The sequence below is a fragment of the Hesperophylax consimilis genome, chromosome 13 (assembly GCF_061612785.1).
Source record: "Hesperophylax consimilis isolate HC1 chromosome 13, BYU_Hcon_1.0, whole genome shotgun sequence".
In the NCBI taxonomy this organism is placed as follows: Eukaryota; Metazoa; Arthropoda; class Insecta; order Trichoptera; family Limnephilidae; genus Hesperophylax; species Hesperophylax consimilis.
This window is the reverse complement of record NC_142848.1, coordinates 13,260,634-13,275,990: the sequence shown is the minus strand read 5'-3', so window position 1 is coordinate 13,275,990 and position 15,357 is coordinate 13,260,634. Positions and strand designations below refer to the sequence as shown.

The 15,357-nt window shown below is 33.3% G+C and overlaps 2 protein-coding genes across 8 annotated transcripts in view; one reads left to right on the top strand and one right to left on the bottom strand.

Annotated features, from left to right (window-relative positions):
- The window catches only part of cert (ceramide transfer protein), a 105,407-nt gene extending 100,587 nt beyond the window's left edge, over positions 1–4,820 (bottom strand). For all 3 annotated transcript variants that reach the window (XM_089638785.1, XM_089638786.1, XM_089638787.1), the window contains exon 1: positions 4,471–4,820. In XM_089638785.1, the coding sequence (XP_089494911.1) occupies positions 4,471–4,692 (222 nt within the window). In that variant the 5' untranslated portion in view covers positions 4,693–4,820. The remainder of the gene's footprint in view (positions 1–4,470) is intronic.
- A 2,174-nt stretch (positions 4,821–6,994) lies between these two features.
- The window catches only part of Dab (DAB adaptor protein), a 68,989-nt gene continuing 60,626 nt past the window's right edge, over positions 6,995–15,357 (top strand). For 4 of the 5 annotated variants that reach the window (XM_089638771.1, XM_089638773.1, XM_089638768.1 and 1 more), the window contains exon 1: positions 6,995–7,168. In XM_089638771.1, the coding sequence (XP_089494897.1) occupies positions 7,153–7,168 (16 nt within the window). In that variant the 5' untranslated portion in view covers positions 6,995–7,152. Of the gene's footprint in view, positions 7,169–7,234; positions 7,263–15,357 lie in introns of those variants that run through there. The other variant, XM_089638769.1, reaches the window with a different exon arrangement.

The window sequence follows — 15,357 nt, the reverse complement described above, 5'->3', positions numbered from 1 at the left end:
ACAAATAGGCTCTTACCGCCTTAAGTACGCAATGTAACCTTATATTATATTGGAAGGAAAAATTATGTAAGTCCATTTGTATAAAATAACTTACTGACCCGGCAAACATTGTTCTGCAATATTAATTATTTATAGTGAATATTTCGATTGTTAAATAAAAAATAACTAATGTATTGTAAGTGTGTGGAGATGGGATCTATGGCACAAAGACGAATGGAGCACTGAAGACGATGACCGCCGATAAAAACAAAAAAACACCAACCATTCATTTTCTCAATTCAATGTGTTTCATTAAAGTAACGGACATATTCATTGTTCGATCTTTTAAAAGTTAAATGAAAAGTGAAAAAAATCAATATATTTTTTATCCTTGACCTGTTAACCGGGCGGGACGTATAGATACGTCAAACGTCAACAGTATCGGGTACGGGTAGGACATATGAATACGTCCTTGAAATATATGTTGCACCCTGGAACGAGCGGGACGTATATTTCCGAGCATATCACACGGAAATAGAGTTTTAAATTTTTACATATTTTAATTTTTTAAACTCAATGTTTCTCTTTTATCTGTGTGCTTTTGTTTATTGTTCTGTAATTAAAACCTTTTTTATATTTTTTGTAATCTTCATAATTGTTTGTAAAATTTCTAGTTTTTTAATTCGATGTTTTCATTTTTATAATGCATAAATGAAAAAAAAATAATAATATAAAATTACGTCCTCCGGGCGTGACGTACTGATACGTCCTAGTGAAGGAGTTCGCGCCTGTTATATGCTGCGTAATTCAAAACGCAATTCCCCGGTTAACAGGTATAAGTAGAAAAATTAAATAAAGAAAATCAATATTAATTTCGGAGAGCAATTGAGTGTACAATATTTTTTGTCAGTCCGTCGTTAGCTAAAACAAATAAGCTCGATGGTTCACGCGAGAACATGCCAATTATAATTGTCCATGTGATAAACATGGTGTGCCGAAATTTAAGCAAAAAAAAAAAGAAATTGATTGCGTTCAGCTCGTGCCTCTTGAGATTGAGATTTACACAATTGTGACATGCTCACACACACATTCTCAGTATCTTGTTGGATTTGTATGTCTGTTCTTTCTGCTCTACTATTTCGCAGATTTGTTGCTTTATTTGTTCGACGGCCCAAATGGACGGCCCAAACGCACACAAATAGATAAATTAAAATAAATCATACAAAATTATGCACGCACTGGGTTGTGATACATAACAAATGCCAAATAAAATGTCAAACTGTCGTGACGCTTCTCGTGAATGACTTGCGCATGTGTGGATAAATGTTCGATGAGGCGAACGCAGCTCCATCTGTTATTCAACAACGTAAATAATTTCGTTCTCTTTGAAATATGAACGACGGTTAAATATTTTCATACATAAATACTAAAATCACGATTAAAAAATGGTAGGGTGAGGGTAGGAGGGTGAAAATTTAAGGTTATAGATATTTTTTGATACCAAATAATAATAAAAAAAATTGTCAAAAAAAATTTCTGGATAGGAACACCCTATTCACCTAACGGTATGAAATATACTTTAAAACCTATTCTCATACCGAACAATTATACATTAAAAAAATCATAAAAATCGGTCGACCCGTTTCAGAGGAGTGCGACCACAAACACCGTGACACGAGATTTTTATATATATAGATATTAACTTTTATTTTATCAAATGAATGACATACAAAATGATACTGTATTTAAAACATACGGCAAGTATACGAGGTTGGGTGTACTCATTTATGAAACACATGGAAAGGTTAAACAAATCAAATTCATTCAAGTACTCGAGAATACCTACTAAATAGAACAATATAAACTGTTAAAAGTGAAGTGCATAAGTAATCATGATTTAACCATTGGCTTTGCAAAGATTCCTGAACAATTCAGCGATATTGTAATCAATATGAGATAAGATAAGATTGACGTCAAAAATGTTAAAGAATTACATTCCATTCTATATAGGTGTTTGTCAAGTAGCAATTTGAAACACTCTTTTCGAAAAATAAGTCACTTATTTTTTTTATTTAATTTAAAATAAATAGTGTTTGTAAATTTTGTTTTTTTTTGGTGGGTTGGAATCGTGCTGGAATAAAAAAATTATTCATTTTACTATTAGTTTAATCGTAGTGCTGGTAAGTTTAAAATTTACAACATTGCACATCATAAGTACGGAATAATTATCCAACCTCGTCTAATAACAACACCAGGTTAGGTTAGATTAAGCTAAGTAAGCTCTGGAACCTGCTTATTGATATTGAAACTCCAATCGGTTGTTGTCAACGTTGCATTTAACCTTTGCATTTCTGAAGGTAAAAATTACATTTATGAACCATAGGGATGTCACTAGGGTCCCTGATAAAATCTAAAATAGCATTACTCAATAACCCCTTTGCCCTTTTCAATAACACTCAGATATTAACAGGACATTTCCCATCTTTGCCCAGCAGTCAATCATTAAATCCATAGACATATGAATATTAGTAGACCTGCCCTAAGTGATTAAAAGCGTATTATCTCCACTCCCCATACCGGTTCCATTGGAGCCGGCTGTGCTCGCGTATGGCCTCAAGTGAAATTTGAAAACGTGACATCATCATTCTTGTGCGAACTATGGTCGAGGCATCATCGGTTCATTTTACGAAATAACACGGCAAAATGTTGACTTGTACTATGAAAACTTGTAAAAATAGATGTGAAAAAGAGAATAAACCCAATTGTCGTATTACATTCCATATATAAGCATTATTTTACTTTATTTTAAGCATATTCACATCGTATAATATGAATCAGTTGTTACTATCACATCGAGAAACGTCTGGACGCGAAACACAAAGCTGGTTGGTTTCTGGGAAGTAAATTACGAACATTTATAAAAGTGTCTTAACTAAATACTTAAACGAAATATTCGACTCTGAAAATAGAACCGAATTTTTTTGCCGAATTTGGACTTCGCAAATTTGTTCATAACGTGGCGAGTAATTTGCGCTCCCATGTAAAAATGTCTATTCATTCAAAAGCAGATTTTACTTTTAAGAAGTAAATGGTGATATTATAATGCGAGATGCCTATTTACTGTCAGATTGATTTATTGACGAATCACAGTCAGCTTCACTCCCTTCGTTCTTCAGCAGTTGATTTTACCCCTCGCCATTATCTTCTCGTCTATTAATTCCTATGTCTGTGATTAAATCAGATTTTTCAGCCCTCATAAGAACCCGGATGACAAGTTTAAAAGAGAGTCTAAAATATCTCCATCATGGAATCCCGCGAGAGTTCAGATTCCAGCACCGTAGCACACTGGAGAAAGTTATTCGTCCCGTCAATCTCAAATGCTGTAGATCATTAGTCTTTTTTTTCCTTTGTATATATATATACCAAAACTTTGTATATATCTAAAAAGATAATTTTTGAGCTTTTACATTCTAAGGTATGTGATGTATGTATGTATGGGATGTGTGGGATCGCACAAACCTCCCCACATTCCAGAATAAATACATTTTCATTGAGTCGTACAAAATGGTTAAATAAATCAAGCTTTACTCGAATTATATATTATTGTACCCCTTTGACATTATTCAATATGGTAAAAAATAGTAATGGGTTAATTTGATAGGATGGATATTATTCAATATCGTAAAAAAATAGCAATGGGTTAATTTGTTTAAATACAAATCAATTACAGAATATTTTTTCTATGATTTCCTAAATTATAGAAAAACTATTCTGTAATTGATTTAACCCATTACTATTTTGTAATTTCCTAAATTATAAACTCTCATCACGGAGTGAACCAGTTACTTGGGTTGAGTAGAAACTAAACGTATTAGTACCAATAACTCAATCAATGTGAAATAAACATAATTAATATTATAAGAGACCAATAAAATATGGTAAATATATTTATGATATTATTTTTTTAGTCATGAGATTTACCTTACAAACATAGATCTGAATCGAGAATTGCACAGATAAATATAATGGAAGGAAAAGATGATATTTTAAGCTAAAGGTTTATGATTGTGATAAATAGAATGCATCCAACGATCACGGAAAACTGATATTATAAAATTTGCGTAAATGTTGTGATTAGAATGTTTGAACAATAAACTGTTTTTCACACAGGAGTATTCATTTACCTGTCTTAAAATTAAGAATGCTGGTCAAATAAACTTAATAGCACCCACTGAGCTATAGTTATCATCATAATAGAATTCAACTACGCGATTAGTCGCAATAACACATTCTTCGTAAACTGAAACCTGAAACATCTTGTAATTCGTTGTTTTGTACTGTTTGAAGTGCATAAACTCGTTTGGCGTACTTCCGTTCATATTAACTAAAAACCTATGTAAATTCAGACTCCTCCGGTAATGATTACCGACAAAAACAAAAAGAACATCCACGCCCGAGTGATCATTGGAATGTCCTTCGTTAGTGATTTACCTTGATCGCAGCTTTCAGGAGACTGATGGCTCCGCGGCAGCCGAAATTGCTGTCAATTTCATTCTTGTAATAAGACAATGTCCCATCTTTCAGAACGATGAAACGGTCCTGCCAGCCGTGAATGTAATTTGTCCATTTGCTCAGCACTCCCTGCAACTCCGGAATAACAAAACCGTCCGAATCTGATTCGTCACTGTAGTTATTAATTGGATCTTTAGGCATTTTGAATGTTAGGTTTTAAAAATACTCATGACAGACATGAAACACCGAGATATTTTACTGAACTGCACAATCACAATACAAATATGACAGAATTACTAGCAATCTAGCATCGCGTGACATTACGCTCCGCACTGTGATAATAGTAAAATAATAAACATGGCGATTAGAGATGGTCGATAATACCTGTCCCAGTGACTTTGCTGTCACTGGATCGCCCGATATTTTTAGAAGCCGACTTGTTTTGAAACTGGTTCCTTTTGGGTTTGCTAAAAGAGGAGGCCGTTACAAGTGTATTGGTCACTGTGAGCACTTAAGGCCTACAGGACCGGTATTTCAGTTGCTTTTTAAGCTCGGCCAGTGAGAACCTTACGTATGTGCCCTGGCAAGGTATGCCTAGTGATACAATTACTAAAAATGACTGACATACCGGCCCTAAAACCTCTTCTTAAAAAACTTACGTAAGCCGTAAATTTAACTGACCTGTTTAAAATTAGCCTGATACTTGCCACCAGTAAGAAACCACTTCCCACGAAATCGATTAATTCACAAATCTGAACAAATTATTTGAATCCCGATCAACCTTCCCGCCATCAGAAACCGCTTTCAAAAACTGGAACCGCAGTGACACGCCAATTCAGATATCTACCACCTCTAATGACGATAACGAAAAGATGTTACAACACGTGAAAATAAAAATACATAAAACCGTTGGGCTCCCAACAAAAAAACAACAAAATGGGTGCCTACCAAGCGCCTAGACAGAAAAAATAATAAAACAGGACGTATGGATGTGCATAGTAATATAATAGATTATAAATGTTCACACTACTCGCGGAATTCATTGAAGCTATGCAACTCAATACGGGCTTGGCTGAGGGGGGAGAGGGGCATTAACTAAAAATACTAGGAAACATTATATTGGTACCCATCATGAAATAATTAATATGTGTACTGCTGTATCACTTCCATTGTAAACTATGTACTTTGTGTTTCTACAATATAAATAAAATAAAATATGTATACTAAATAAAAGTTAAAAAAAAAAGTTCATGCTTCATAAATTACTTTGAAGGTTTCTGGACTTATTACTGTATTTAATAATACTTTAATGCAGAAATACTGAAACTAAACTTCAAAACTTTCAAAGAACTGAAAGTCGCAAGATATCTTAAGGTAGCTGTAAGACATGCTTGTACTTATATGTATCTTCTCATAACAGTATCAGTAAAAAATTAACGAACTATTACAACTAAATTATGTAAATTTTCACAATCTTCCGGGTAGTTGATGACCCAATTCTTCTTAAACTAGTAAATGCCCATGGTGATGTCCATAATGTTTTCGGTGACTGGATAACTCATCAAAATGACGATTCAACTTACCCATAAAAATTGTTATAAAGTTATGAAAAGTTATTAAACAAAAATTAGGTTAAATATATAACTATTTAACCTAGTTTTTGTTTCATCATTTTAATGTCTATATCACCTTTTAAAGGTGCGTTGAATTGCCATTTTGAGGAGGTATCATGGAACCAATGTTTTCACCCAAGTCCGCCTTCTTTGGGGTAGTAATAGATTAACTGGTTACAAATCCGGCTAGAGCAATGATTAGCATTGTGTTCGTTCATCGGTCCATCGCGATTACGATCAAAACTGAAGCAAAACTTTTGAAACGTATGAAGTACTGCGCATCACTCCATATATCGCTGCAAAGTCTTAAAAATGTTTTATTACTACACTGTAAGCTCTATAAAATTTTAAGCTGCCCCCTAGTTTGAAGCTGGCGATCCCCCTGTTTAGATTTATTTTTATGCTTTTTGAGTTATTATTAAGGTAGGTACTTCAAATAATATCATTTATTTACCTACCTTTTGAAATAATGTAATGGCGCTACTCCCCAATTCAAAGAAGATAATTCATTTCTCAAACTAGTTTGGCAGTTTTGTTAAAAAATATTGATTTTTTGTTTTTAGCTATCGGAACTATTCGTATTTTTAAATATATTATATTTAGCTATATACTTCAGAACGCCTGCGAAAGTGTAGTGATTTTTGGGGCGTTTGGGTGGGCACCTAAGAATGAAAATCGAGGAGAAGTTTACGCGTAAAGTGCGCTAATATTTAAAAAAATATATATAATACCGGTCCAGGACATGACAACCAATCGATTGACTCTCCTTTTTATCAGAATGTGGCAACACTACAAAATGACACTTTCACGAATTTGCTGCGTTTATATTGCAGACTCGCCTAAAACGAAATATCAGAGTAGCCAAACCCAGGGGCAAAATGTCATCAATTTTTTGTTGTGTTTGGTTTTGTGCGACAGTGCAGTGAGGTTAAAAAATAGTCTCGGATAATAATAATTTTTTGTCCTTTCAGTGCAATACGTTTTGTGAATATGTGAAATTTAAAGTTCGTCTTCCGAGTGGGATTATCATTTCGGACAAACAATTAAGATGACGAATTCTCACGGTATATAATAATAATTTTACATGTTTCGGCCTTACTTATTGATTTGTTTCTTTCCTTCCATGGAGTGACAATTCTCAGTTCTTAACAAAATTGTGTAAATACGTAATATTCTAACTTAACTATTCAGAATTGGTGCTTTGGCCACAAAGGGTGCACTACTATACTCATTACAACGTATCATTTTCGGCATATTTCTTAAACATCGCAATATTATGAACATGAACATCTCGTCTGTTAAATTTTCTCAACATTATTTGCATAAACGTTAATAAACAATGCTGTCAAAATATTAACTAAAACTCAAATTTATGGCTTAACTTAACATTCTAATCAGAATAGCATGGGCAATAATAATTTTAAAAGGGTATGGGTTTTTGCATCCTGTTTCTGATTTTTCCTAAGATGCTGCCAAATTTCCTCTTTTTTCCCATTTATAATTCCATGATTCCCTTACAATTATATTTGCATGATTTTTAATATTATTTTCCTCTCTATTAATATTAATAACTTATTTTTGGTTTAATGTGTAGGTACCTTATCATAATATATTGATAGAATTCAGGTAATATTATGCTGAATGGTGTGAAAATCTATAAAATAGTGTGATGAGTTAGAAAATCAAGTCCGAAATGATTTGATGTTTTCGTACCTTTTTTTTTATCCTGTCTAATATTTTTTTAAGTGTTCTCAATTCTATAATTAGCCTGATTATTAAATAAATTATCTGACTTCACTATCCTCCAAAGTACAGAAAAAATAATGATCAGCAGATAATAAAAACGGTGGTTATGATTGCTTAAAATAATAGACGGAATAAAAAAAGTGGAAAAACATCAACTTGATTTTCTAACACATCACTCTATTTACAAATTTGTCAGTATCAGTAATTTTTTAATGATATTTGAAGAGAAATGGGTGGCCCGCCTGCTCAAACACTCTTATTTTAAACAGCCCACACTGTGTTATCTAGTCAGAAGTGAATTCACATAACATTAAATAGCATAAATTCAGGGCCCCGGCCCTGTGCAGTTGCAATCGGAGCAGTCCGCTCCGGGCGCTGACATGCCAAGGTGCTAATACTAATAATAATAATAATAATAAACAGCACCCTTGAGTTTTTTACTAGTGCCAGGCGCTGTTTGGCTCCGGGATGGCCCTGCGTACATTTCATAATATATATTCTTGAAGAAACAGCTTTGAGGGAAACATTATAAGAATCATTATTTTAAGCAAAATTTAAATTTAATTTGAACATGTTTTTTTTTCAACTAAGATAAGAAATTTATCTATCCATAACAAAAGTAAAAATATCACGTAGTACACTACCTTACTAATTCCTTATCTAAAGTCATTGTCATTACTTTATAATAGCTTATCATATTATATTATGAACCTATGCAAGAGCACTATCAAATCACAACATATTTAATAAAAATAAACAACATTTTAAAGTTTTCTGGTTGTTCACCTTCCTCATAATTTCATTATTAAATCAAAATAAATGTGAGTAGGTACTTATAATAAAATGGTTTCAAAGTCATAGATAATTTATCTATCCATATTACAATACTAGTATCCAGCTATAAAATACTTATTTTCTGACGAATTAAGCGACGAGTTGAACAATTTATTTTTTATTTAATTGTATAAAATGACCCCAATTTCAGTGTTTTTTTTACATAGTTTGTATATAGCACGTTCAAGCGTAATGGTAATATCCATTCTTATTAGAATCCTAGGTTTATTCCATCCCCTTTAATGTACTACCCACTAAAAGTATATGAATATACAATAATCTTCCTTATTTTGACATCAATAGAGATTTTCATAGAATAGAACCTATCTCCCATTTTCCTACACATTATGTACCTTTTTTTTACACGGTATTCTGTAGAAAATATCCCTTGCATAAAAGCAGAAACGTAATTAAAAGGGATGCAAAGAACATGATAAATGAATGATGAATAGAGTTGAGTATTTGAAAAGCAGCAAGGAGAGATGTTTGAATGTGCTCGCAATCATTGTCCTTTGTATCTAAATATAGAATCCCCGCAGTATCACTTTAACAAGCAGTACACACTTTAATTTAATATTATTATGTGTGAACTCTCGACCAGACCTTCCCTAAGAATTATTAGCCGATAACATTTGACGTATCGTCCGTCTTGTAAAGCAGTGATGGAGTTTCTCCTATTTATACAAATAAGTAGATTAATTTACTTGTTATTATCAGTCTCTAAGTATATGTTAGGTAGGTCAATTATTTATGGAGGACTGAGTGCAGTAGTCATTAGGAAGCGAGGAAAGTAGTCTACGATGGAGTTCTGATATCAGACCTTGATGTAAGGGGAGGCAAAGAACTGACAGATAAATATAAATGTAGACAATTCAATGGGAATGATTTCCCTGGGGTTATGGTAAAATAATATTATAAATTAAATGAGGAATGTAGTGAAATTAAAAGAAAAAATTAAGATGATTGAAGTAGAGTGTATAAGAGGAAGACAATGAAATAATAGAAGAATAAATATGTAAGGGACGATCTGTGAATGTGGATGAATCGAGGAGCATATGTCAAGGCGGAGAGGATGGAATTCCATACTCCTCTGACCTGACACACGCCTTGCTTCGTTTACATTAATCATCGTTCAAATGTATATCACCATATATATCATTTTAATCCTAATAGAAAAGGTTTCAACAGTAATAAACTATTAATTAAATGAATTTGTATTTATTAATCCATATAAACATTATTTAGAGAAACTCAATTTGGGGACCATTTGCCTGACTACCAAAATAAGGATTTTATTATTATTGTAAAAAACTTTTTATATTATTTAAAAATTAAAATTGTCCATGTGTTGTGCAGGAAAATAAATGCGGTTTGATTTTTTTTTATTTACTTCATAAAACCTTCTTATGATAAAATACCATAAGTAAATAACTCATGTTTAAATATAGATAGATACATAGGTAAAAACAATTTGGTTCTTGTACAAAAAATATCGATTTAGATGCCTTCAAATTAAAATACACGCGCTAAACCAGTTTTTTTATGTTTCTGAGAAAGCGAATTGAATCTCACTTTTTTGCGTGTTTTTTTTAAGTGTTACCTAATGTCAATACTCTTCTAGTCTTCTTAAGAATTAAGACTGTTTTTTATTCTGTTGCACATTTTGGCAAAATCATTAATTGGTTTGACAGATTACGCTATATGCATCATGGCTCGGCCTATTTCAGCATATCGCTCGCCATACAATCCTAATGGGAATGTATGGGAAGCGTTATGCTGAAATAGGTCAAGCCACGAGAATAAGTTTTATAACTAATACAAATTATCTAATATTTTGCGATCATAGCCATTTTGTGCTAATCTAATATGGAGAATCCTTGCACGGTTTTAGCGCGTTTTAACACTCCTTTCTCGACGCTGTTTTTCGTACTGAACAACAAACATAGTGGCATCTTACTATGGGCATGCCATAGCGAGCTGAAAATAGTTGCGTTTACCTATAAATTCCTGACAGGAAAATTTGTACAAATTTCATGACGCCAGAGCTCGCCGTACGTGAGTTTCGCTGCTATATTTATTTCCTCTATAGAATTGGATTTGAAAGGATTGTTTTTATGTGAGATTTCATTTTGGATTTGAATCGTATTCGTGATTTATGCAGAGGATTAAACTTGAATGCTTCCAACTCGGGGCTTGTATGCATTCCGGATTAATTTAATGAAGTGTTTGTTCCTAGTACCGGCTGTACGGTGTCCGGGGTCCGGCCTACAAAACAGGCAGTCAGCTTAGGGGGATTCAAAATTAAAACAATGCTTCCAATCCCGGTACAATGGTGACCACATGTCTAAATATGTCGGCACATTCCACATTTCAAATAATCATTTATTTTTGTAAGTTGTATCTATTTTGGTACCTATTCAAAATCACAACTTCACAGCATAAGTATTATGATATGTAGAACCGACAACCTCCGACTCAATGTAAAATGTCGTTTTAACCATACAGTCAAGTTTTTTTACTGTTCCGACCTTACGCGCAGCGTTATATTTATGCAGCGTTTATAAGTAAGGGGGTATAGTGTGTAAAAGTGGTGGGAGCCATAGTGGTTGCACCTAATTCATCCAAAACAGCTGATCACTTGGAATCAAATTTAACGTTTGTAAGCTCGCTTTTCTCGAGTCTTGAGCGAATCGGGATTCCACCCATTCTGCAGCGTTGAGTACTAGGCATCTAACATCCTACTTAAATCTTCTGCACTATTCCAGGGTACTTATCGATGTGGACATTATAGTAGCGTACTTTCACTGTGTTATATTTTTTGGGGTCTGTTTAATCTATTGTAGCCTTTATGAGCTTCTTGTCGCTCTCCTCAAGTCTCGAGCGAATCTTCGCATTTCTCAACGTCGAGAATAAATAGTAATATACACGCCTGATCTATGATACTCCTGAATATACATGACCAACATTCCTCTTGCACTACTACAGGGTATTATCGATGTGGCATTCTGTAGGAATCATAATAACATATAAATGTGTTATTTTTGGAGTTATTTTTTTATTTTTGTCTTGTCTTAACACATCTTTATATTTTAATAGCCTTGCTGTTTCCACTATCAAAACAGATGTAAATAAACTATTGACCTCATGCATCCCAATTAATCGTTGTTCATTTAAATTCAGCATTTCTATACGGAATTCACACGACTCGTCGATGACCTTGAAGGTTGCCACTTGCCATGTATGACGGCGAACCAAGAACCAACGTCCGCGAAGACCGGATCATCCGGACATTGTGCAATTCCTTGATGGAACAGGTTTTGACCGATAGTAACAACATGTTCATCAGTCATCTCATCAAATATTTCACGATTAATAAAATCACTGTCACCATGAGTGATGTAAACCTTGCGGAGTCGTTAATACCACGAGGAGGTTATGTACGAGATATCACATCAATAGAACTAACGCACCATGATGCAGCATCCAATATCCTGTGCTTGCTTTGTGATGGTAATGTGTGCATTAAAATTTATCATCAAGAAGGTCTAAATTACTGTATTTATTTAAGAGGAAGCTACAAGCCAAAAATGTGTATATTCTTGGTATACCTTATATCGTAGGTAATAGGCATTCAAATCGCTTGACAAACGAGTCTAGAAACGTTCGATTTCAAGCAAAAAACTTTTTTTTATTTGTTTTGTAAATAATTTTATAAGAAAGCAAAAAAGTTAATCAAGTGAAACTGTCACAGATAATCTTAGCTATAATACTGTATTTTTTAAAGTTGTTTCCTTTATGCGTTCATACATTTCTATTGAATAAATATATTTTTTTAGTAGTTAGCATTTATATTTTGAGTAATTTATATTTTTATTTGTATTATACTCAAGCGAAGCGATAGGAAAACCTTCAATTTATCTAAAGCATATTTTTTGGTATTCATAATGTACACCAATTTGTTATAAAGATTAATCAAAATAGTGATTTGGCATTAAGCTTCGCCTTAAATGAGAGTTCAACGATTTTCGGGCCTGTATAATATATGGCTCACCAATATAGTGCTAGCGGTAGGAAAAATAAATACACGGATGTGTTTGTTGGTATACATTTCTCCGGTCGATTAATTCCCTTATTAAAACATTTTCTTCAGTTCGCTGGCTTAAAAAATATATATTATTTCACACTTTACTGATCTTACTCTAGAAATTTGATATTTTTCGAGAATATGATACGATTTAATTATATTTAAAAGGATTTTGTGAGAACTGTCTCAATTTTTTTACGTAAATACTTTAAAAACAAAACACTCATCTTTCTCTATTCTTGTACGGTTATAAATTTTTCCTGCGTGAAAAAAAACATCCCCATTGGATGAATATACGAGTAATAAGAAATGCAATATACCCACCTAACCTATCGACTTATTATTTACAATGATATACTTTATTTTATCATTGATCAATGGTGCAATTTAAAATTAATAATTTTTTTATCTACGAGTATTTAAAGATTTGTTAACTCCAAATTCAAAACGTTTTAAATCGGTGTTTTCAATTGAAATTATTTTCTCACAAACGGTGGTTACGGCCTTTTTATAACAATAATCTCAGTTGTTAGTCTTGCTAGCCAAGGACAAAAGGTGATTCATCAACCTCGTATACTGATACTGATTTCACAAAATTCTCAAGAATTATAATGATCCAATGGGAGCTGCTTTGAGTTACTAGACCCTAACGCGGCCAAAGGCGGCTTCAGCCAGTGAAATAATGATAGATTAAAACAAAGCAACAAGGATTAATATATAATATAAAAGTCAAATTTTTATAGCGCTGTTTAGTGGTACACACGGTTCTATAATATTATAGTTACTCTAGAGGCGTGAGAAGAAAGATATTATTGATATTTGAGATGACCATTTTTTAATGTTACTCTACCACTACTATTCTATAAAGAAAAAAAACTCAATGGTTGAGTTTTGGTGTCACGTTGTTTGTACACCTTTTTCTAATAAAGGCTGCTATCTTAGAAAAAGTGGCACTTTATTCGGTTTTTCGATAAATTTACTAATGTGACTGTATTTTACGAAAACTTGAAAAAAATCATACATTCCAAAACTACTGCATTTATTTACACCTCAAACGCTGTATGTACATCTCCCTTCAAAAGCAAAAAGGCTGCTAGGATTTTGCAAACGTCACATTCTGAACTTTTCACCTATTATATTAAAAATAACATCAGAATGTGTCTTTTTGCAAATTATTAGCTGTCTTCTTGCTTATGACGGCAGTAATGGCTGGACTACTTTTGGAGGTTCTAATATCAATTTCAGCAATGCAGGACAGAGGTTTTCAAGTCACCTGACCACGGATCGATACAGTCACTTAGTAAGTAGTAGAATTTTTACGAATTATTTATCAGTTTGAACCATAGAGGACGTTTGAACTCTAACATCAAATTAAGTCACAAAGTGCACAAGTCACTAAATGCGTATGTCATAAGTGCAAAAGTCAAGTGTTTCCACGAAGTGTTATTAGTCGTAACATTCTTCATTTCTGCATCATTCATTCAAGGCAAGCAATACCGAAAAACAGCGCTCGACTTGACTTATCTAAATGTAACTTTTCACGTTCTGATTGGAACTGAATAAAGCATTTTAAATCTTTGGAAAGTTAAAACGATGCGGTCTTCTTAATACCTATTATTTAGGGAAAAATCTTCTTTTCAGTGTGAATGGAATCGTGAATGCCTTTGCTTAGTAGACTCACTGTAGAATGCACGGTTCTAATGAATAGCTTCCTTTTCATCATAGGACGTGTCGAGTAATAAGGAACTCTATTGAAAAATATTACGGCAAATTATTTTTTTATTTTTTTTCATGATTGTAGATCAACAAACGCTGATTCCGAATATATATGTATTTTTATATGTAATTAATTATGTTTAGAATCAGTAAATCGTTATATGAAAACGATTAAAAACATAATAAACATTTAATCGCGCTGTGATTGGTTGGGTGGTTCTGACAGAACTTGGGCCACTCCCTCACGGGTCTGTCGGCCGTTGCGCGATGTCTTGTGAAATGTTGCTGTGTGAACTTCCACTGCGGTATACAAATTATTTCTGAAGTATTATTTTTTTTAATTGTTCTGATTACTCTCGGTGAAATAAAACTCCTTCACAACAAGCACGGTGTCTTTTTGTTAGACTGAAATTTTCCTTATAATGTTGGCGAGTGTATTTGACAGCCAGGAGGCTAAACTAGTACAACTAAATCTTGAGAAAGCCTCGTATGCCTATTTCAGCTGAAGAACTAGCAATATCTACTTAATCGACTAGTTACTTACTCTGTAACCAGAGCCATCAACGCACAGTGACGAAATATCATAGAATTCTTGCTAATTATTTATTTTAAGATTTGTTGATTTCATATCGACCCTTGTGGGAACGGCCTTACTGTTAACCGAAAAAACCGAGGTACGTATGACGTCACGCGAACCTCGCCCGATTTTGATCGTTGTGGCCGACTTTGAAAAAAAATTTAACTAGAAAACGATATTTATAAAAAATACTAGTACATATTTAAGAATGTGCGACCCTAAGACGATTCATAAAAAAAAAAGTAAAAATGGACTGGAGTTCCTTTAGTGCAAATTCGTTCTCGATCCGGCATTGT